The sequence below is a fragment of the Erpetoichthys calabaricus genome, chromosome 9 (genome assembly GCF_900747795.2).
Source record: "Erpetoichthys calabaricus chromosome 9, fErpCal1.3, whole genome shotgun sequence".
In the NCBI taxonomy this organism is placed as follows: Eukaryota; Metazoa; Chordata; class Cladistia; order Polypteriformes; family Polypteridae; genus Erpetoichthys; species Erpetoichthys calabaricus.
Window position 1 is genome coordinate 108,999,663 of NC_041402.2, and position 22,209 is coordinate 109,021,871.

General features: G+C 38.4%; 1 protein-coding gene across 1 annotated transcript in view; it reads right to left on the minus strand.

Moving 5' to 3' along the window:
- Nucleotides 1-10,153: 10,153 nt before the first annotated feature.
- LOC127529090 (putative ATP-dependent RNA helicase TDRD12) overlaps nucleotides 10,154-22,209 on the minus strand; it is a 119,339-nt gene continuing 107,283 nt past the window's right edge. The window contains exon 4 of the mRNA XM_051931570.1: nucleotides 10,154-10,609. Within this exon, the coding sequence (XP_051787530.1) occupies nucleotides 10,539-10,609 (71 nt within the window). The 3' untranslated portion in view covers nucleotides 10,154-10,538. The remainder of the gene's footprint in view (nucleotides 10,610-22,209) is intronic.

Below are 22,209 nucleotides of genomic sequence, written 5' to 3' on the forward strand. Positions count from 1 at the left end.
TTAGGTAATGATGGGAAGAGCAAAAGAAGGAGAGTATTTTGCACAAGTAATAAAAATTGTAATAAATGTAAGTTCGCTGAATTTGCTAATTGGCCATCTCACTAGATTTGAGTCTGTGTATGCATCATGCAATAAAACTTGATTCTGCTATCTTCTTGAAACTGTATGTACCTTATGTGTGGCGTGTTTCTGCCACAACAAGGGAATCATACAATTGGATTTTTCAACACTTTGTCTGTTTGACCCTCTGCTTTTAAGGGGACTTTGGCCATTTCAGAGTGCTTATATTTCATGACTGCCCTAGTGGGGCCCACCAACAGAGCCACCTGCAACACCAGTCCCTAAGGCCCAGGATAGAGTGCTACAGCAACAATGAACAATATAATGAGGTATCCACTGGCACAGAAGGACATTGTCACATCATAGTGCCCTGGAAGTTTTAACAAGAAATTTTGGAAAGTGTGCCTGCATTTTCCCGGGCAGGTCATTTTGAGGACACAAAAATATTAAAATGCCTACTAAGCCAATGTTGCCGGTTTCCATGCCAGCGCATATCACCGTAAGTAATTAACTAAAATTTTATCTCTTCAGCACAGGGGCCATAACAGGGGCCAGGGCCAGTTCTACAGGGGCAGTGGCCCCTGTTGGCCCCCTTGTGTTGCCAAGACTCTGGTCAACATTGCAACCTTAGCACTGCAAAGAAAAAAAAACTTTCAAGACAAGTCATCATGTTCGTTCAACAATATTAAGTAGGGGAGTGTGAGTAGGTAGGTAGTGTAGGGTGGTGGTTAAGGCTTTGGACCGCAAACCGTGAGGTTGTTGGTTCAAATCCCACTACTGACACTGGATAATCATGATCAAGTCATTTGACCTGCATGTGCTACAACTTGAAAACCAAAAAAAAAGTAGCAAACTGTATCATAAATGTTGTAAGTCACCTTGGATAAGGTGTCAGCCAAATTAATAAATGTAAATGGACATACAGGGCCCACTCATGTTCCACCTATGTCAACTACATTTTTGGTGGCAGTAGATTATTTTAACACTCATAGACCTTCCCACTGGCTGACTAGCAGGTAGTGATTAGTAATGGAGTACAAAACTTGACATCCAGAAAACCTACAACATGTCTATTCACACCCAAAGTGGTGGACATTGAAACGACTTGTGCATGCTTCAGTCACATAAGCAGTTGTCATGTCACTCCGCAGTACACTAATACACTAACTATGCACTTCTGTTGTAGTGTTGTGATCTGTGGACTCCAGCAGCATTGGGATTCAGGCTGCATCCTAAACAGAGAAACCATACCCAGAGTACACTCAACAGCTACAGGACAGAATCAAAGTTACTAATGAGGATACAGTTATATGGGCACATGCAAAAAATACAGAGAGCTGGAAATGGTGGGACGTCCCTTCTCTTCTGGTAATCATGTCTGGATGTGCAACACCAAGAAGAAGTAGAGCCAGTGTATAAAACTGGACAGTCCTACGGTGGGAATCTGCTGGACAGTAAGAAGTCAGGGTCACGTGGGGTTGCTCTGTGGGACGGCTCTAAGACCTTCCTACCCCAGGAAGTATAGAAGCTGATTTTTTGCTAGTGACTTCTTTAAATGGTGAATTGGAGCAAAGGAGGTAAGACAGAGGGATAAGGGTCTGCGGCATCATGTATAAACAATGCGTACTCTCGTTTCCACACTCACTTCAAGATAAAAACTAAACTTAATGTAAAGCCGCGCACATTTTCGTGGCTGCCTCACACCATGCGTATGCACTTTTCTGCTTGGTTTTGCAAACTGGCGGCACCCAGCGTAAGAGCATTGCTACTGTTTCTGTGCCCACTCTCTTTCTTTTTTAGGTTCACATCCATGACATCAGCTTTATCAAGTACACCGAAATTAATTGCATATCGTTTACAAATTTAAGGCACTTGACTGTAATCAGTCTGTAACAATATAATGGTGCACAGAATGGCCAAACTACTGTGGAATAGCACAGCCTGAAGCACGTTATGGACCATTTGTACTATATGTACAAGTATGTTTTACTTATCCTTTCATATTGTATATTTTTCATTGTTTTTTATTGTATTATTTTTTTTTAATCATTTTATAGGAAAATAAGTTTATGGAGGAGTTGCATATTGAATCTCATTGTAGCATACAATGACAATAAAGGAATTCAATTCAGTTCAATAGAAGAGAGCGCGTATTTACAGATAATTATAACAGGCTTCTAAATTGCTTTGGATTTCCAAGAGCTATTCTCCTGGAAATGTGTGCTGTTAGAATAGTAGCATTTTGCTCACATCTCTCCTGTTCTCTCCCAGCTTCACTGGTTACTGGTTCCATCAAAGATTAAATTCAAGATTCTGCTTCTCACCTTCATAGCCCTAAATAACTTTGCCCCCCTATACCTCACTCAGCTTACACTTCTTGTCGCTCTGTCAGGTCCAAGAGCAGTAATCTTCTTACTGTCCCACACAGGCAGGTCCTTCAGTTCTATAGCCCCTCAACTCTGAAACTCTCTTCCTCAGTCTCTCCGAGATTGCTCCTCTTTCTGCAACTTTAAATTTCAACTGGAAACTTTCCTCTTCTATGAACTTTTGTCTTCTGTGTAATTTTCTTTTTTTTTTTTAACTCTGTATGTAAAGTGACCTTGGGTTTGTGAAAGGCGCTCTATAAATCCAACTTATCACTGCACAACATTTTTTTTGTCTTGCTTCCTGAAATGTTTTTGCTGATTGTGACAGGTACCTACTGGATATGCAAAAATATGGTTTTAAGGCATCACATAGGAACTCTGAGAAATAGACATTTATATGTCTACTGACAATAACAATAAGCGATTCATGTGTCACATTTTTCTGTCCTGGAACTAACTTTTTACAGAGTGGCCAGTTCTGTTGAGAATAATCTCGACCCCTCTGCTCTTGAAAATTATAGACCCATCTCTAACCTGCCTTTCTTAAGTAAAATTCTAGAGAAGGCAGTCATTATGCAGTTAAATGAGCACCTCAATAAACATGCTATTCTTGATAAATTTCAGTCAGGTTTTAGAACAAATCACAGCACAGAAACTGCACTCGTTAAAGTAGTAAATGACTTGCGGATAAATGCAGACAGAGGCCATTTATCTGTTCTCATCCTCTTAGATCTGAGTGCCGCATTTGACACCATTGATCATAATATTCTTAAGAATCGCCTTAGTCAATGGGTGGGCCTCTCTGGCAGTGTCTTAAATTGGTTTGAATCCTACCTGGCAGGGAGAAATTTCTTTGTTAGTTGTGGTAATTATAACTCAAAGACACATGATATTCTATATGGTGTTCCACAAGGCTCTATCCTGGGTCCGCTGCTCTTCTCAATCTACATGCTTCCATTAGGTCAGATTATCTCGGGACATAACGTGAGCTACCACAGCTATGCTGATGACACACAGCTGTATTTATCAATAGCACCTGATGACCCCAAATCTCTTGATTCGCTAACACAATGTCTAACCTGTATCTCAGAATGGATGAATAGTAACTTTCTCAAATTAAATAAAGAAAAAACCGAAATCTTAGTGATTGGCAATAATGGATACAATGAGGCTATTAGAAATAAACTGGATGCATTAGGATTAAAAGTCAAATCGGAGGTAAAAAGCTTAGGGGTAACCGTTGATTGTAATCTGAATTTTAAATCGCATATTAATAAGATCACTAGGACAGCATTTTTTCACCTAAGGAACATAGCAAAAGTTAGACCTCTTATATCATCGAAAGATGCAGAGAAATTAGTTCATGCGTTTGTCTTTAGTCGGCTAGATTACTGTAATGCACTCCTCTCAGGACTACCCAAAAAAAGACATCAATCGTTTGCAATTAGTGCAGAATGCAGCTGCTAGAATCCTTACCAGGAAAAGAAAATCCGAACACATTTCTCCAGTTTTGATGTCACTACACTGGTTACCTGTGTCATTCAGAATTGACTTTAAAATTCTGCTTATGGTTTATAAAGCTTTAAATAATCTCGCCCCGTCTTATATATCGGAATGTCTGACACCTTACAGTGGTGTGAAAAACTATTTGCCCCCTTCCTGATTTCTTATTCTTTTGCATGTTTGTCACACAAAATGTTTCTGATCATCAAACACATTTAACCATTAGTCAAATATAACACAAGTAAACACAAAATGCAGTTTTTAAATGATGGTGTTTATTATTTAGGGAGAAAAAAAATCCAAACCTACATGGCCCTGTGTGAAAAAGTAATTGCCCCCTTGTTAAAAAATAACCTAACTGTGGTGTATCACACCTGAGTTCAATTTCCATAGCCACCCCCAGGCCTGATTACTGCCGCACCTGTTTCAATCAAGAAATCACTTAAATAGGAGCTGCCTGACACAGAGAAGTAGACCAAAAGCACCTCAAAAGCTAGACATCATGCCAAGATCCAAAGAAATTCAGGAACAAATGAGAACAGAAGTAATTGAGATCTATCAGTCTGGTAAAGGTTATAAAGCCATTTCTAAAGCTTTGGAACTCCAGTGAACCACAGTGAGAGCCATTATCCACAAATGGCAAAAAACATGGAACAGTGGTGAACCTTCCCAGGAGTGGCCGGCCGACCAAAATTACCCCAAGAGCGCAGAGACGACTCATCCGAGAGATCACAAAAGACCCCAGGACAACGTCTAAAGAACTGCAGGCCTCACTTGCCTCAATTAAGGTCAGTGTTCACGACTCCACCATAAGAAAGAGACTGGGCAAAAACGGCCTGCATGGCAGATTTCCAAGACGCAAACCACTGTTAAGCAAAAAGAACATTAGGGCTCGTCTCAATTTTGCTAAGAAACATCTCAATGATTGCCAAGACTTTTGGGAAAATACCTTGTGGACTGATGAGTCAAAAGTTGAACTTTTTGGAAGGCAAATGTCCCGTTACATCTGGCGTAAAAGGAACACAGCATTTCAGAAAAAGAACATCATACCAACAGTAAAATATGGTGGTGGTAGTGTGATGGTCTGGGGTTGTTTTGCTGCTTCAGGACCTGGAAGGCTTGCTGTGATAGATGGAACCATGAATTCTACTGTCTACCAAAAAATCCTGAAGGAGAATGTCCGGCCATCTGTTCGTCAACTCAAGCTGAAGCGATCTTGGGTGCTGCAACAGGACAATGACCCAAAACACACCAGCAAATCCACCTCTGAAATGGCTGAAGAAAAACAAAATGAAGACTTTGGAGTGGCCTAGTCAAAGTCCTGACCTGAATCCAATTGAGATGCTATGGCATGACCTTAAAAAGGCAGTTCATGCTAGAAAACCCTCAAATAAAGCTGAATTACAACAATTTTGCAAAGATGAGTGGGCCAAAATTCCTCCAGAGCGCTGTAAAAGACTCATTGCAAGTTATCGCAAACGCTTGATTGCAGTTATTGCTGCTAAGGGTGGCCCAACCAGTTATTAGGTTCAGGGGGCAATTACTTTTTCACACAGGGCCATGTAGGTTTGGATTTTTTTTTTCTCCCTAAATAATAAAAACCACCATTTACAAACTGCATTTTGTGTTTACTTGTGTTATATTTGACTAATGGTTAAATGTGTTTGATGATCAGAAACATTTTGTGTGACAAACATGCAAAAGAATAAGAAATCAGGAAGGGGGCAAATAGTTTTTCACACCACTGTATATTCCAAATCGCAACCTCAGATCCTCAACTGAGGAATTCTAAGGAGAACCAAGAGCAAAACTTAAAAGAAGTGGTGAGGCGGCCTTCTGCTGTTATGCACCTAAAATCTGGAATAGCCTGCCAGTAGGAATTCGCCAGGCTAATACAGTGGAGCACTTTAAAAAACTACTGAAAACACATTACTTTAACATGGCCTTCTCATAACTTCACTGTAATTTAATCCTGACACTCTGTATATCCAATTCATTATAATAACTATTCATTCAAAATTTGTACTAACCCCTACTCTCTCTTCTGTTTCCTTTTCCGGTGTCCTATTGGTGGTGGCTTGTGCCACCACCATCTACCCAAAGCACCATGATGTTCCAACAATGATGGATGGATTAAAAGCCAGAAGTCTGTATAACCATCAGCATCAAGTGACTCCGTGAGAACCCTAACTACAAAGAGGACTATTTCATTTATGTTAGGTAGAATGCCTCATGACTGAGAGAATAAAAGTGAAAAAAAAAAATGCTAACTTTTACAAGTACTATAAATGTACACCAGCTGTTACAGACGCAAACCAAGTGTATGTGTTTAGTGTATAATATTAACAATAAGAGCAGCTCACTACTGAAAACAGCAAACATAGGAGGCAGAAGGGATCGAACCAGGTGACTCTTGATTACAAGTCAGTAACTCTTACCGCTACGCCACGGAAGCTGTTGCCTCATTCTTGAACCTTTTGTGAAAGTGTTTATTTGATCTTTGGACTTCAGGCTTCACACATTATATAATTTATGCTTACATTTTGTCATTTATTACTAAAATATGAAAAACGTTTCTGTTTTAACAATGTGTTTGCACAGTTTATTGTAGAAATGGAACACACATGAAATGCACGTGTTCCAAATAACGATCTATTATTTCCACTCTAAAACTCCAGCACTTCACTCCCAGATAATCAAGGCATGAGCTGGGAGAACTTTGTGCACGTTCTGCAGTGGTGGGGGGATGGACTAGCAGGCTGCTTGTCTTTATCGGCACATTTACAAGACAAAAGACGCTGACAGAGAAGTGCAATGGGATTTAAGGTGGGCAAGATCTAAAAGTTTTTTGGTAGGCTCTGGTAATTCTAGTGTTAATGTGCAGAGAGAGTGAGCTGATGCACAGCAGGCCAGCTACCACTAATATACAGACTGAAGTGCTAGTAACGGATTGTTTGAAATTTCATTAACCTGGGGACACAAGAAAGAAACAGCCACAAGGGGTGACCCTGACTGTGTGCCATAATTTACTGTAAAATCATGCCTTGGAACTGCTTACTTATAGAGCACAAAGGAGAGGTCATAGGGAACTACAGAAGAGGGCTCCTCAGCAAAAGGTTCCCACCTAGAACAAACTGAACTGAGGCTCAGTAATTGGGGTTCAGATGAACTGTAATACATTGGACTGTTTATATTGATAGATACTTTAGACTATTTTGGCACGTATATACTTCTTGTTCCATGTTTACTTGAACGTCTGCATGATATCATTGGCAGTGGCAAGTACTGTAGTAGTATAGGCCCACCTATGTAAGTGTGGATGCCTCATGTCCAATATCAACACAATTGCCTTTTCATAAAGTTAAACTTTGTTTGCTAAAATATTTTGCATGCCAGAGGTTGGAAATGCAAACTAGAGTCAGGAAGCAGCTAAAAACCCAGAGATAAGGGATAACAGTAATTTTATTGATGATACAAAACAAGAATCTTAGATAAGAGTGAGCATAACTAAGTAACCTGAAATTCTTCATATTTTAAGTTAGAAATTAGTTAACAGTGGTGAAAAGTAATGAAGTACAATTCATGCATGAGTGTACTTAAGTATATTTTTCACCTTGATGTACTTTATTTAAGTAGATTTAGCTGTGGATACTTTTACTCCACTACATCTTACAGCAAATATCTAGAGTTTCTACTCTGCTACATTTCTACATGTCAATGTGTTTCATTTAACAGCCACATTAGGGCGGAGTGGTGGCTCTGAGGCTAAGGATCTGTGCTGGTATCCCGAAGGTTGCCGGTTCAAATCCCCGTCACTGCCAAAAGAGATCCTACTCTGCTGGGCCCTTGAGCAAGGCCCTTAACCTGTAATTGCTCCAGGGGCGCTGTACAATGGCTGACCCTGCGCTCTGACCCCAAGGGGTATGCGAAAACTACCAAATTCCTAATACAAGCCATGGAATTGAATTGAGTACCATTGTCAGTAAAAAGTTCTGGTGGAATTCCCTATTTGTAAACATGCTCTTAAGTCTGACAATGATGTGCTAACTTGTAGTCAATTGAAGTTGTGCTATTTACATATTCCTAGAGTATTAGTCCACCATCATTTAGATAGTCCTTACTGGAGAACTCACACAGGTCTGCCCCTATCTTATACCATAGACATGGAGGTAAAGCACGAGGCATAAGTGGCTCTTTCCTATGAGCAGGCTTGTGTGCTTGGCAAAAGTTGCAGCTTGATACCTTTCTGCGAATCTCTTCTCCAATTCCTGGCCAGCATACAGACATTTTGGCTCTTTGTCAGCACTTTATTAATCCAAGGTGTCCTTCATGTAACCAATCTAAAATTTGCCCTGTAAGAGCGTCTAGAATGGCAATCCTGCCTTCATACAAGAGTAAGTCACCAGCTTCCATTAAAGATCCCCTTACCGCATGAAACCTTTGCAGCTCATAAGGCACATAACACGGACAACAATTAATGAGAATTAACATTTCAGTTTGCTTAACTGTTTTTAATTTTGATTCTGACACTGGTCTAGACCTGATCACAGACTTGACATAGGCTTGAACCTCTGCCTCCAGTAGTAGTTGGAGTATTCCCTATCACAAACTGAATTACATGACAATGTGTCAGTCTCAACAAGTAACTTGCCTGGAACATGCTTAGCCTTTGCATTAATTCTCATCAATTACATTAGCAGACATTGCCATCTCAGGGGTGTTTTGTCAAGATCACATGTTGAATAATGGGTCTAAAGGCTTGTGATCTGTCTGCAGAGTGAACTCGCTTAACCCCATGGAAATAACGGACAAACCTCTCACATGCCCATGCTGCTGCCAGATAGTCCTTTTCAATTTGCAAGTGCCACTGTTCTGCTTTTATCAATGGTCACTGGCTGTGCTCTGTCCCCATGTACTGTATTTGCAGCAGTGCGACCCCTAAGCCATAGCTACTAGCATCAGTCATCTTAAAAATGTAAAAACAGTATTCATAGCTTCCTTCTCAAATGGAAAAGACATGTCAAAATTTAATACACCTGAGCCCTTCGAGTTTAGCCAGCCAACGGCATGGCCAGTGTGAATTCAGTGTTTCTCAAACTTCAGAATTGCCACAAAACTGAACAAAGAAGAAGGTGAAGTTAATACCTTAATTTATGCTATGGGGAAAGAGGCTGAGGTAATATTTGGTACGTTCGCAGAGGGGACAAGAGCCAATAACTTGGAAGACATGGCAGAAAAATTCAATGAACATTTTATTCCATGCATGAAATTTATGAAAGAGCATGTTTTCATCAGCATTTGCAAAGGCTGGAAGAGACTGTTGAAGACAGAGTTGTGATAGGAATTGCGGACCGAGAAGTCTCACGGAAATTGCAGATGGAAAGTGAGTTAATTTAGGATCACGCAGTGCCAATTGTGCACTAGTCAGTGCTTGTCAAGAAGAACACCACCATAATCACCGAGGCGGATGCCAGGGTGCTAACAGTGCAGCACGGAGGAGTAAAATACCATCTTGGGGAAAAAAAGACAGTACAGAAATATGGGGCCGAAAGAGCAAATACTGATGGTGAAAACCGCTTTGTTGTTAAATGACTTTTTTTAAAGCAAAAGTGATTGGTCAGTAACTGATCTTGTAACTTGAATGTCAGTCTCTCGATCAGTGCCGTCAGTTTATGAAAATGTTTTTTTAATAATAGTTTCAGTTTTGACTTTAGTTTTCGTTAAGTATAATAACCTTGGTGTATACATCATAATTGAAATTACATTTATATACACACTGTACATAAAATGGAGAAATTATTACCGGGGTGTTACCATACCATAAATGTTTAAACTTTATTGAGAGAGAGAGAGTGTCCAGGTTTTAGAGAAAGTCAACTTTATTGTAGTGAAGACAGGAACAACCTCAGCATTTATTCAAACGAGTGCTGTCACTTTGGCAAACAAAAAACAGCAAAGAAGCAGCGACATTGATCGTCCTGCATTAGTTCCCTTCTCCAGATTAAAAGAACAAATGTACTTTCTTCAGTTGCATATCAGTAGGTTCAGCAGGCTCATTCTGGAGGATAGAAGACTGAAAAGAGAGTAAGGCCAGGTCAGTGGCCAATTTTAAATGTTCCCTGTATCAACCTTCAAGCAACAAACACGTTAGGCAGTGAGCCTGCGAATTTGCAGCTGAACCGATAGCAGACCCCTGCCCGTTTTAACAGAGTTTCAGTGCACTGCGCAGTTGGGGGTTTGTCAAGCACTGATGGGGTGTGCTGGGGTCTCAGAACTTTTCTTTAACTTGATGCAGGTTAATGTAACAGATGACATCAGAGCCCACTTGTTGTTTGATTCTTGCATTTACTGATTCTACTGGAACTCTTGAACTGTCACATTATCATGAGAAAACTGAGTTCAATCACAGACAGTAACATTGTATGAATTAGGTTTACAGGTGCAAAAAAACATTAAATCTCCAATGTTCAACAGATATGTGATGGCCAAGTGCAATTATAAGCAACACAATTTTATTTCAAAATATACTAAATAATGAAAAGATCCAAATAATTAGACAAGATGTGATTTCAACCAAACTTTTCTGGCAGTCATCAGTCTTCAAACTTATCAACAAAAGTTTGGATACAAATGTTCTTCATTTAAAAATGTGGATGTAAAGATGTCTTGCACAGCAGTACCTAGGAGAAAGTATGGACAAAGTTACTTGTATGAAATTAATTAATTTAATTGCTGAACTTCATGATATATACTAAGGAACATTTATTTAAACAACAGTAAAAAAAATGATAATGGTAACAAATCTAGTATTGTTGTGTATACAGAGGGCAGTGAAATTCTTACTTGCATGCCCAACCAATATTCAACATGCTGCCTCTCTCTTGCACAATGCTTAGCAAGAATATATAAAACATTTTCCCATAAAAGAACTTCACACACATTCTTTCTCACTATGCTCTGAATATTTTGTCAATTTCTACAGCCTACAGCTGTAATTTTGTTTTCGAATTTTGCTGTAGATTTTTAAGGTTCAAAAGGCATCATTCTGTAGCTCACATACAGTACACCCCCAAAATTCACAGGGTTACATTCCTAGAGCACTTGCGAATTGTGGAAAACCGCGAATTATGGATGTGGTTAAAAAAAATGCCTATTTTTATAGTTTAAACCCTAAATATGCCCCCAAAACACTTTAATTTCATTTCAACCTCATCTTAATACATTACCTAAAAAAAGAATGTAAAGGTAAACCAGTATACTGTACAGTACTGTACTGATATGTCACCTGAAGTGCTACAATGTAAAATACTGATATTACCGCTATATGTACTGTAATTCATGCAAGTGCGTTTTCATTGCCAGAAGCCTTAGAAGGTGCAGGACGTTTCAATTGCGTCTTGGGGCTTTAACCCTTAAACTGCCACATACTTGGGGGTTAATGCATCCCTGGACGCCAAATACTTTTTGCTGCACTTTTTAAGTAAATGTCACAATTCACAAAGAAAAAGTGAAATTTTAATGGAACACTTTTTTCATGCAAAGAGCATCACAATTACTGCAATACTGATCATTTTACACACTGCCAATGAACTGTAAAAACTATTTAAAAAAACTGATGGAACAATATGTACAAGGTGCAACTGACGCCATTGATGAAATTCAGTAAATCACCAAGCCAACTGTGCTGAACTGGCTGCACGCAAGTACACAACGGTAAAAGCTGACGCTGGCAGGATAATCTAGTGTAGCGGCTCAATCCCAGAGACAGTGAGGCTGCAGTTCTGCAGGGGCTGGCAGTGGTCATCAGCTGGCTGCTCAACAAATGTATGACACTGACTGATCAGCTCTGGTGTGCTGGTAAATTGCACTGGGAACCAACAATAGCCGGTTACGGCGTTTAATGAATGCATTTTGCCGAATATATACGGCTCCTACGTGCTGGCAAATGGCACTCGGAAACGACTATAGCCGGTTGCGGCAGTTTAAGGATTAAGAAGAACAAAACGGAAAACACAAGAACATTCAGCTGGAAATGCGTCACAGGGAAGCAGTCAATCAGCAGCAAGGCGAAATGAATAACGTGGGTAGCGGTCCCGGTGCTGCTAAGATTAACGTGATTTACTTATTTTTATGGTGGAGATTTCAGGGACGCACCCAGTCTCGACCCGACCCGCACGCACTCACAAACAGAGACAAAAACAAACCAAACCGGTAATCAAATGGCAAATAAAGAATGTAATGAAAACAAATGAAAACAACGATACCACCCCTGTTCCCCTTACAGTGATTATACATTAAATACAACAAAGCAACAACAAAACACACACAGTAAAGTCCATAAAAAATGGCAGCGGATGAAATGTAATGATGAAAATAGATAGTCCAGAGATCCGCACGTTGAATGGGAATGTAAAGATAGTCCTACCGGTAGTTCCTGAAATGATGAAGATGGGTGGATGGGTTCAGGAGCGCTCCTTTCTTCGCAGGATGGCAATGAATCCACTTACAGTTCTCATACTGTATACACAGGCAGACGGAAGACAATCCAGATTCCAACCGCAAAATGAATAAGTACAGGTAACCCAACAGAAGGCAGGCAGAGAGTCAGGAACTTGAAACACAAATTACAAAAACTTTTTTTTTCTTTTGGTTGCCGGCCCCCTTTTTAAAAGCCCCACTGACATCCTTTGACCCCAACAGCCCCTGCACTCTCAGCAGAAGACCAATCAGAGCCACTGCAGGGACTGCTGGGAGTTGCAGTTTCATATTCTAGTAGAGTACAACGCTCTTGGATTGGCTACTTTCACCATCCCAAGCCGCTTTTTCCTCTATGCTTGCTTCCTGTTCTCTCTACAGTGCAGTACTGCCACGAAAAAAGCCACACAAAAGTTGCGGAGGATATTTGCGGTTTCCGCTAACAATTAGTTAGGTTCTAAGGAAAAATCTGTGAACCCTGAACCGTGTCATCGCGGGGGTCTACTGTAGCATTAATTTGATCTCTTTCCTAGATTTTGTGAGATCTGAATGTCTACTTTGTAAGAAATCAGTATCAAGTGTTTTTTGTGTATAATACTAAATAACACATTTTATATATAAAAATAATCCATTCATCCATCCATTTTCCAACCCACTGAATCCGAACAAAGGGTCACAGGGGTCTGCTGGAGCCAATCCCAGCCCACACAGGGCACAAGGCAGGAACCAATCCCGGGCGGGGTGCCAACCCACCGCAGCATAAAAATAATAAAATATGTAATTTTTTCATGCATTTTTCTAAATGGCTCAAAAGGGGAAATTTGCATCCAGGTTTGTTGATGCATCAGTAAAACTGAAAAAGTTTCATTTAATTTTGTTGAATCTTTTAACGTGGCAAATTATGTTTTTATTTTTATGCATCAATTTTTCCATATATATTTATGTATATGAAAAAAAATATTTCTTTGAGTTTATAACTGCAGGAATTAATGCAATGTACATTCATCGCATACTGTAATATACTCTGTAGCAGAATTTTTGAGCTACTTATTCTTTATTAAATTTATTAGGGCTGTGTCTTAAAAATTCACAATGTCACATCACCATTTTAAAACACTGATGATGTTCAATGCCTTCGTGTTGCTATAGTTGGAGAGATGGAAAGATGTTTGCGTATTATAAATAATTAGCTGTGCTACCCACATACTGCAGGAAGCATCAACACTGACTTAGGGGGATGAGGCATGGGAGTTAGTTTTGTTGATTCATACACTGCTGCAACTCAAAAAACATCCTCACCATTCCTCTGACCTCTCTCTTATTCACATACATGTATACTGACTTGGTCCTACTGACCTTCATTCCTCTTCTCTCTACAGCATATCTCCACTTCTCCAGGGTCTCCTCAACCTGCTCCCTACTCTCGTAACAGATCACAATGTCTTCCGCAAACGTCATAGTCCACGAGGACTCCTGTCTAATCTCCTCTGTCAACATGTCCTACCACTTACCACACCACTGACACCCTTCACTCGTACATATCTTTTACCACTCTTACAAATTCCTCTACCACTGCCAACTTCCTCATACAATACTGCAACTCCACTCTAGGCCCACAAAGACACAATGCAACTCCTTTTGGCCTTCTCTATATTTCTCCATTAACAGACAGGATAAATCTGCTCATGTTTCTGGTTTACATTTAATGCAGAGAAACCTCCCATTTTCTGCTCTCTCTGATCCACAATATATCCCATGTTTAATCTCATATGTTAAACCTAATGAAGGGAAATCCCATAATAAAAGAAAGTTGGTCTTAAACAATCTACATAGTTCCATGTTTTTTGAATACAGTGACTTTTAAGATGTCACTTTTAAATGTGAGGTCTCTGTCCAACAAGACTTTTATTCTTAATGATTTTATTTCTTCTTATGATCTTGATTTTATATTTTTTACTGAAACATGGTTAAAAGACAGAGTAAAGCTAGCTTTTAGAGGTTTGTTCTCCTCAGTTCACATTTTGTAGTACACCCAGATGTGATAGCCAAGGTGCTGCTGTAGTTGCTGTTTTTCGGGAAAACTTTTAACTGTAATCAACTCAGTACTAATGATTTTAGATCCTTCAAAGTTGTGATGTTCAAGATAGCTGTAAAAATCGTGTTGTCTGCTGTGTGGTTTATTGGCCTCCTAACACTAAGGCCTGTAACGTTCCATTTGAATTTGCTGAGCTACTTTCTAAGATCACAGTAAAGTCAGATAAAATCGTTATTACCGGGGATGTTAATCTCCATGGTGATACTGTATTTTACCTGATCCCACAGTGGCAGAAATTTTAAATATCACACAGTCTTTTAACATGGTGCAGCATGTTTAAAGCCCAATGCATATTTGTGGGCACACCTCAGATTTAGTGTTTTCCTCTGGCATACTTTCTTTTTACCTAAACATTGAGGAGTTTTTAGCATTTGATAACAGTAGTATGATATTTTAATTTCATTTCTCACCTGCTCCCAGAAATATGAATCAAAGATTTAGTTCACGTTTAAATTAAACTCTTCCTCTAAACTGATGGCCATAGTTGTGACAGACACTTCACGACTACTGGATGAGTTTAACAATTTATGTTTATCAATTTTAGACTCTGTTGCTCCTGTCCAAATGAAACTTAAAGCAAAATGTATGAAAGCTAAAAGAGGATGGAAAAGCTACTAAAATAACAGTACATCTCAAAGTGTTTAAAGATCTTTTCAGTTCTTACAATGCTGCTATTAAATCAGCCAGGGCAGTATATTCTCAGAACTTATTAATGCTAATAAACATAATAGGTTTTTATTTAAAAATATTAATGATCTTGTTAATCCTACTCTAGTAAAAAATGCCTACAGGAATATTTCATGTGAATAGTTTTTAACCTTTTTTACTAATAAAGTAATTAATTTTAGAGATTTCATTGTACATGCTCAACTTTATAGTGAGATACAGTGTACTAAGAAGGTAGTACTGAGTCTGAACAAGAACTGATTGAGTTAGTCCATCATCTTAAACCATCCACTAGCTCTGTAGATGTTTTACCAACTAGACTTCTTAAAGAGGTTAGTGATTTAGTAGCTCCTTATCTTTCATCCATAGTGAATAGTTAGTTCTGTAACCAATGACATTGTTCCTAAATACTTTAAAAAGGCTATAGTACAAACCTTACTTAAGAAACCTAACCTGGACCAATCAGACTCAAATAGTTACAGGGCAATCTCTAAACTCACATTTTATAGCAAAATTTTATTAGAAAATATCATAGTTCAGCAGTTACTAGAAATGATTTAAGGCATTAACTTACTTGAAAAATTTCAGTCTGTTTTCACAAAAGAATTCTACTAAAGAAACAGCCCTTCGTCAGTGTTACAAATGATCTCTTAAGTGAAGATAAAGGGGATGTTTCTGTCTTGGTACTCTTAGAACTCAGTGCAGTTTGTTATACTATACATCATGTCATCAAGATCAATGAATTAAAACAATAGTTCAGATTATCAGGTGCAGCACTGGATTGGTTTTCTTCATATTTATCTGATAGAACATCTCCAGTTTATCTTAAGAATGGAACATCTTCATCCTCTGTGCTTGGCTGTGGGGTACCTTATTTTCTATATAAATTCTTCTACCAGGTTATGTCATTTGGCAACATAATATAAATTTTCACTGTTATGTTGATGATTTGCAACTTTACACATCGTTGGATCCTAGTAATGTGTCAAACATATTGATTTTTCAAAACTGTTTAATTGATGCAAGAAATTGGATGTCCTACATATTCTATAACTGAACTCTGACAAAACTGAAATCTTAATAATCGGCCCACAACAGTAAATAGTTCCTGTGAAATAGTCCCTTGGGTGTTTAGAACCTAATTTTAAGTCAGTGGCTAAGAACTTAGGGGTGGACTCTAATTTGAAGTTTGAACCTCATGTGAACAAAGTGGTACAAACGTGTTTTTTTCAATTAAAAAATGTTGCCAAGGGCAGCTCTTCATTATATTTTGATGACACTGAATTAATCATTAATGGTCTTATCACATCTTGTCTTGATTATTGCAATGCATGTTTGCGCCATTATCTTGTCTTGTTCATCTCCAAATGGTGCAGAATGCTGCAGCTAGACTTCATACTAGTTTCAAATGTTATTTTTAAATTTCTCCAAGTTTAGTATCACTTTACTATCTTCAAGTTCAATACGGTTAATTTAAAAAAGTTTATTGATAACTTTTAAGGCTTGGTTCTGCCCTGGATTATATTACAGAATTACTGACACCATATCAAACTGTGAGATCCTTAAGGTTGTCAGACAAAAGCCTACTCGCTATTCCAAAAACTAGATTAAAGACTAAAGGTGACAAAGCATTATCTGTGATGACCCTAGACTATGGAACAGTTTATTGTCAAGCATTAAATTTAAACCTGATTTTGCAGCCATTCTTAAGTCTCATTTATAAATATTTTTATCGTATAGCATTCCTTAATCGAAACTCGGTCCTGGGGACCCCCTGGGGCTGCAGGATCTTATTCCAACCAATTTCTGTTTTTAATTGGACTTCTAGCCATATTAAGTGAGCTGTTATTTCTTAGTTTCTGTATTCTGGCTTTAACGAAGAAATTACAAAAGTAAGTGTGTTAATACATTTTAATTAAAAATTAAGCAGTTATATGTGGATCTTATTTTTATTTATGTTCATACTGATTTCCATTTTGCCTTTCCATTATTGACAAATTAGTGGAATGATGCTGAAGCAGTTGCGGCCTTTTATCATTGAGTTTTGCTCTTCCTGGGTGCCTGCTTTGCTGGTTTTTAATTGTCACTATTAGGATACAATGATGGAAGCAGACTACACAGAATTAAGGGAAAACTAATAGGAAAACAAAAGTTAAACATTTAAAGATATAGCAAAAAATACACATATTTGTAAATGTCTTACAGTGTAAAAATCACACTGCTGTGCTTTTTTGAATGGAGAATAAGAGGAAAAAAAGACCAGCTAACTAAATGGGATCAATTATTATCACTTATTGAGAATCCCGTTGGAACAAAAATCTGCAGCCACAGTGGGAACCCCTGTGGCTGCAGAACTGAATTAATGTAATGTACATGCGTCTTAATTTTTATCTGGATGCTGGATGACGTTAGTTGCTCAGATTATTTTTGTTTGTGATTTTTGTTGTTTTTAATCACCTGCTTTTGCCATTTTAATTTTATTTTTGCATATTACCTATACTGAAGATTTTTTCTCCATTGTTCCAGATATTACTATTATGATCCTTATTATTCATTTTATTTAGCCTTTTATATTTTACTAGCCAACCCGCGGCGTAGCATACGCCGCATAATTATGTATTGATGGGTGACCACTTCCTGAACGACACAGTTGTCAGTACTTGTAGTCACAGTTGAGAAACACTTTTTTAATGTCTTTTAAGCACAGGGGAAACAATGAACATGTGAAACATCCGTAATGTAATAAGCCACCAAGAAAAGTAATATTGCAACAATGCTATCTACAAAAGTGAAAACAAATTCGAGCCCCGTGTATTTTTTAACTGCCTTGTGGGGCTGTAGTTGTGTTGCTGCTTTGCGGTAAGGAGACTCTGGAAGATTGTGTGTTCGCTTCCCGGTTCCTTCTTGTGTGGATAGTGCTTTGAATCCTGAGAACACCGCTATATCAATGTAACGAAGTATTATTATTCCTATGTGTCCAGCGCTCTGTCGCGCGCACGCATCTGTGTGTGTCACACGCTCTCGCTCTATAGCTGCACGTGGTCCTGTAGGCAAACGCCACAAAAATAATATATTGATAGCTGAACACTTCCGGAAAGACACAGGTGTCTAAAAGGAGAGAAAAAAATGAACATTTGCAAAATCCGTAACGGTGCTTTCAGTAAGTACAATGCACACGCGTTTAATTTCATTCAGCGATTCATTTCTGAGACAAACATGCCTCTTCTTACCTGGTCCTCCACCGTCTACCTTCGTTCTCTAAGCTTACACACCCCCTGGTCATGTGTCCGCTTGCAAGAGCAAGTCATGGAGACCCGCCCACCAACATTAAGACCATGGCGTAGTTGAGAAACACTTTTTTTAATGTCTTTTAAGCACAGGGGAAACAATGTACATGTGAAACATCCATAATGTAATAAGCCACCAAGAAAAGTAACATGCTATGCTATGCTATGCACAGAAGTGAAAACAAATTCCAGCCGGGTGTATTTTTTAACTGCCTTGTGGGGCTGTAGTAGTGTTGTTGGTTTGCAGTAAGGAGACTCTGGAAGATTGTGTGTTCGCTTCCCGGTTCCTTCCTGTGTGGATAGCGCTTTGAATACTGAGAATCAGTATCGGTATATCAATGTAACGAAGTATTATTATTCCTATGTGTCCAGCGCGCTCTCTCTCCCGCGTGCCTGTATGTGTGTGTGTGTCACACGCTCTCGCTGTCTCTCTCGCTCGCTCGCTGCATGTGGTCCTGCAGGCAAACGCCGCAAAAATAATATATTGATTGCTGAACACTTCCGGAAAGACACAGTTGTCTAAAAGGAGGGAAAAAACTGAACATTTGCAAAATCCGTAACGCTCCTTTCAGTAAGTATAATGCACACGCTTTTGTCGGCCAGTTGTTGCCAGCTGACCGTCGTCGCACGGTCATTCAGCGATTCAGTTCCACAACAAACATGCCTCTTCTTACCTGGTCCTCCCCCCTCGTTCTCTAAGCTTACACACCCCCTGGTCATGTGCCCGCTCGCAAGAGCAACTCACGGAGCCCCGGCTACCAACTTTAAGACCATTGGATGAAGCAGGTGAGACGCTAATGAAACAGAGGCACAGGGCTTATTGATTTTTAAAGACTGCTTCCTTCATTGTGTTTTGAGAGGGAACCATACAATTGTCCGTGACTTACAATTGGAAGACAGCCGACGCTAACGAAACAGAGGCACAGGGCGTATTGGTTTTTAAAGACTGCTTACTTCATTGTGTTTTAACCTCAGTTGTAAAGGATTGTTTTAAGGATCCCATGGGATACCCCTCGCAAACCGTTTTACACGCTGCATATGGCGATTCACCTCCGCGAGAAACATGCCTCTATGAACAGTCAACGTGGCTCGGAGGTGCATGTGGCCTCTACGACAGACGAATATAAATGACGCCGTTTTTCTTGTGTCATTGCGTCTGAGTTGGTGGCCGTGGCTCTGCGAGTTGTCGTCGCATCCAATGGTCTTAGAGTTGGTGGGCGTGGCTCCTTCCTGCGTGCGCCATGGGTGTCTTATTTGTCGGCGGCTTAGTGAATCCACGCCCCTTCCGGCGTGCTTTCCATGGTTGGCTACTTGTCTTCTGGCTTAGTGAATTATATATATATATATATATATATATATATATATATATATATATATATACTTATTTTGTGTTTCCATGTGAAGCACTTTGTGCCACTTGGCTTGAAAAGAGCTATATAAATAAAGTAATTACTATTATCATATCACAGAACATGGAGATGGTTTTAAAAGAGCAGGTAAGAACATATATTACACAGACACTTAGTTTTTAAAGTTAATGTGGAATTTAACTTATTTAAAGTAAAATGCATAAATGGTCATGTTGCTGCAAAATGGAAATTGAGCAAAAAATAAATAAATTCAAGAGCAGAAATCACTATAAAGATACTACTTTGTACAGATATTGAGTAGCTGAATCTTGCAACATTGAACAAAAATGTTTCTAAAATATAATTTTTCTATAAGCTAGTTATCACTATACAGTATATGTGGAGCTGATATCAAGGGTTACTTGCTCCAAAATTTCCCTTCAGTAGTCAGGCAGCAAGCAAAATTAAATGATAGCTATACAACCTATATTTTATAGGTAAACAGCTCAAAATCAGAATAATGCTGGGTGTTGAGAGAGAGGCTCTGGATGATAGCTGTGGTATTAAAAGTATAAGGTAATGCTGAACTGTTGCTTATGTCGTCACAACTACAAAAAATAAAGCATGGAATATGGAGATGCAGAGGGCAATAAGGAGAAATACAACCTGCCTGTGTGCTGCATAACTGCAGTGGGCAAAAAGATAAGGCTGGAGTATTGTGATAATTTCTCAGGATGTAAGTGGGCTGGTCATCTAAAAGTTACCAAGGATGCCCAACCCATTCTTAAGAGAACAAGGAAGGTCGCACGACTTTGCTGGAGGTGGGAACACTACCAAGACAATAGAGAAAAATTTGGATTTTAGGCAATGATAACTGTACTACCTTATGTTGCTATTTTAAAGGAAAGGAATGGCATGAGACAAGTTGAACATCTAGAACTAAACACAGATGGTATGCGGATATGTGTGTTATATACCATAGCTAAACATTATACATTATGTATAAGTCATACAGTGGAGATTACAGAGGAACATGAAACAAAATTCTAAAGTTAAAAAACATGTAAAGGGGATGAATTGAGCCAAGAGTCTTTTTCTTGCTTTTCCTTGTGACTGACACATTTTTGTCCGCAGGGAAACTTAAAATTCTTTCAAATAAATGGGAAAAAATAATTTTAAATATTTATAAGTCATATAGCATATTATATTATTGTATAACACCTCCACTCTCCATCATCTGCATAACATTAAAAGACTGAAGCACATTGTTAATCTATATATACAATTTAATCTCAAAGATCAGATACATTTGGATTTGCTCATAAGCTTATTATTTAAAAATGTTCACTAAAAAGTCCCAATAGCACAGCTTTAATATCATAATAATGATGAATTATGAATTGTTGGAAAATTAATTTGTGAAATGTTAGTAGTGTTTTTTCATTATTTATTAACTTTACCATTTTGGAGGTGATGTATTTTAGTCACGACTCAGTGTCATTATTAAACGTTACATAATCACTCAGAAATTATATAATATGTTGGCATATTATTGTTATTTTTGTGTTTGGTTCTTTGAAAAAATTAAAAACTTGTTATATTTCTGGATAATCAATCTAAATTTGTCATAGGACTTCCTGTTTATTTATTTTTTTTATCAATTTTTTAGTTTACTATAGTTTTGTGTCTTATTCTTATTTTAGCCACCCATTTTGATGACCTTCTCATTTATGTCTCCATCTACAAATCCGCATTTATGTTTTTTTGCGACTTAATAGACACCTGCTTGGAATGTGAATTAACCACTCATATTTTTTTTTAAATTTAGGTCTAACTGGACAGGTTTAACTGAGCACCCGCGTCACCCTGACGGTACATCTGGCCATGAATAAATGCATTAGTTTATTATTATTTTAAATGTTTTGTTTAAATAACAAATTGTACTAAACAATATATTCTAAAATAAATGTGTTTTTACTGTCTTGTATTTAAATGATGAATAAGAGAATGATCAATCTCAGAGTTATCATACGCTGATAGAATGAATTATGAATCAGATGAGTTGTGCTTTACATTTACTTATTTGGCTGAGGTTATCATCTAAGGTGACTTACAAGATTTCTGATATGATTGGTTACATTTCTTTTGTTTTTCCAATTGGAGCACACACAGGTCAAATGACTTTCAGGGTTCAAAGTTCAAAGCCTTAACCACTACACCACACTGTCTGTTTTAAACATCTAAATGAAAGAGAACATGCAAACTCTATACAGAGAGCACCTGGGGATAGACCCTAAAACAACTATTATAACTGAAAACAGGAAGGGATTTCTGAAATGTATCACTTCCAGTTGAAATGCTTGGTTAAAGCTTTGGTAAAGCTGAGAGTAAGAATTTCTTGGGGTATG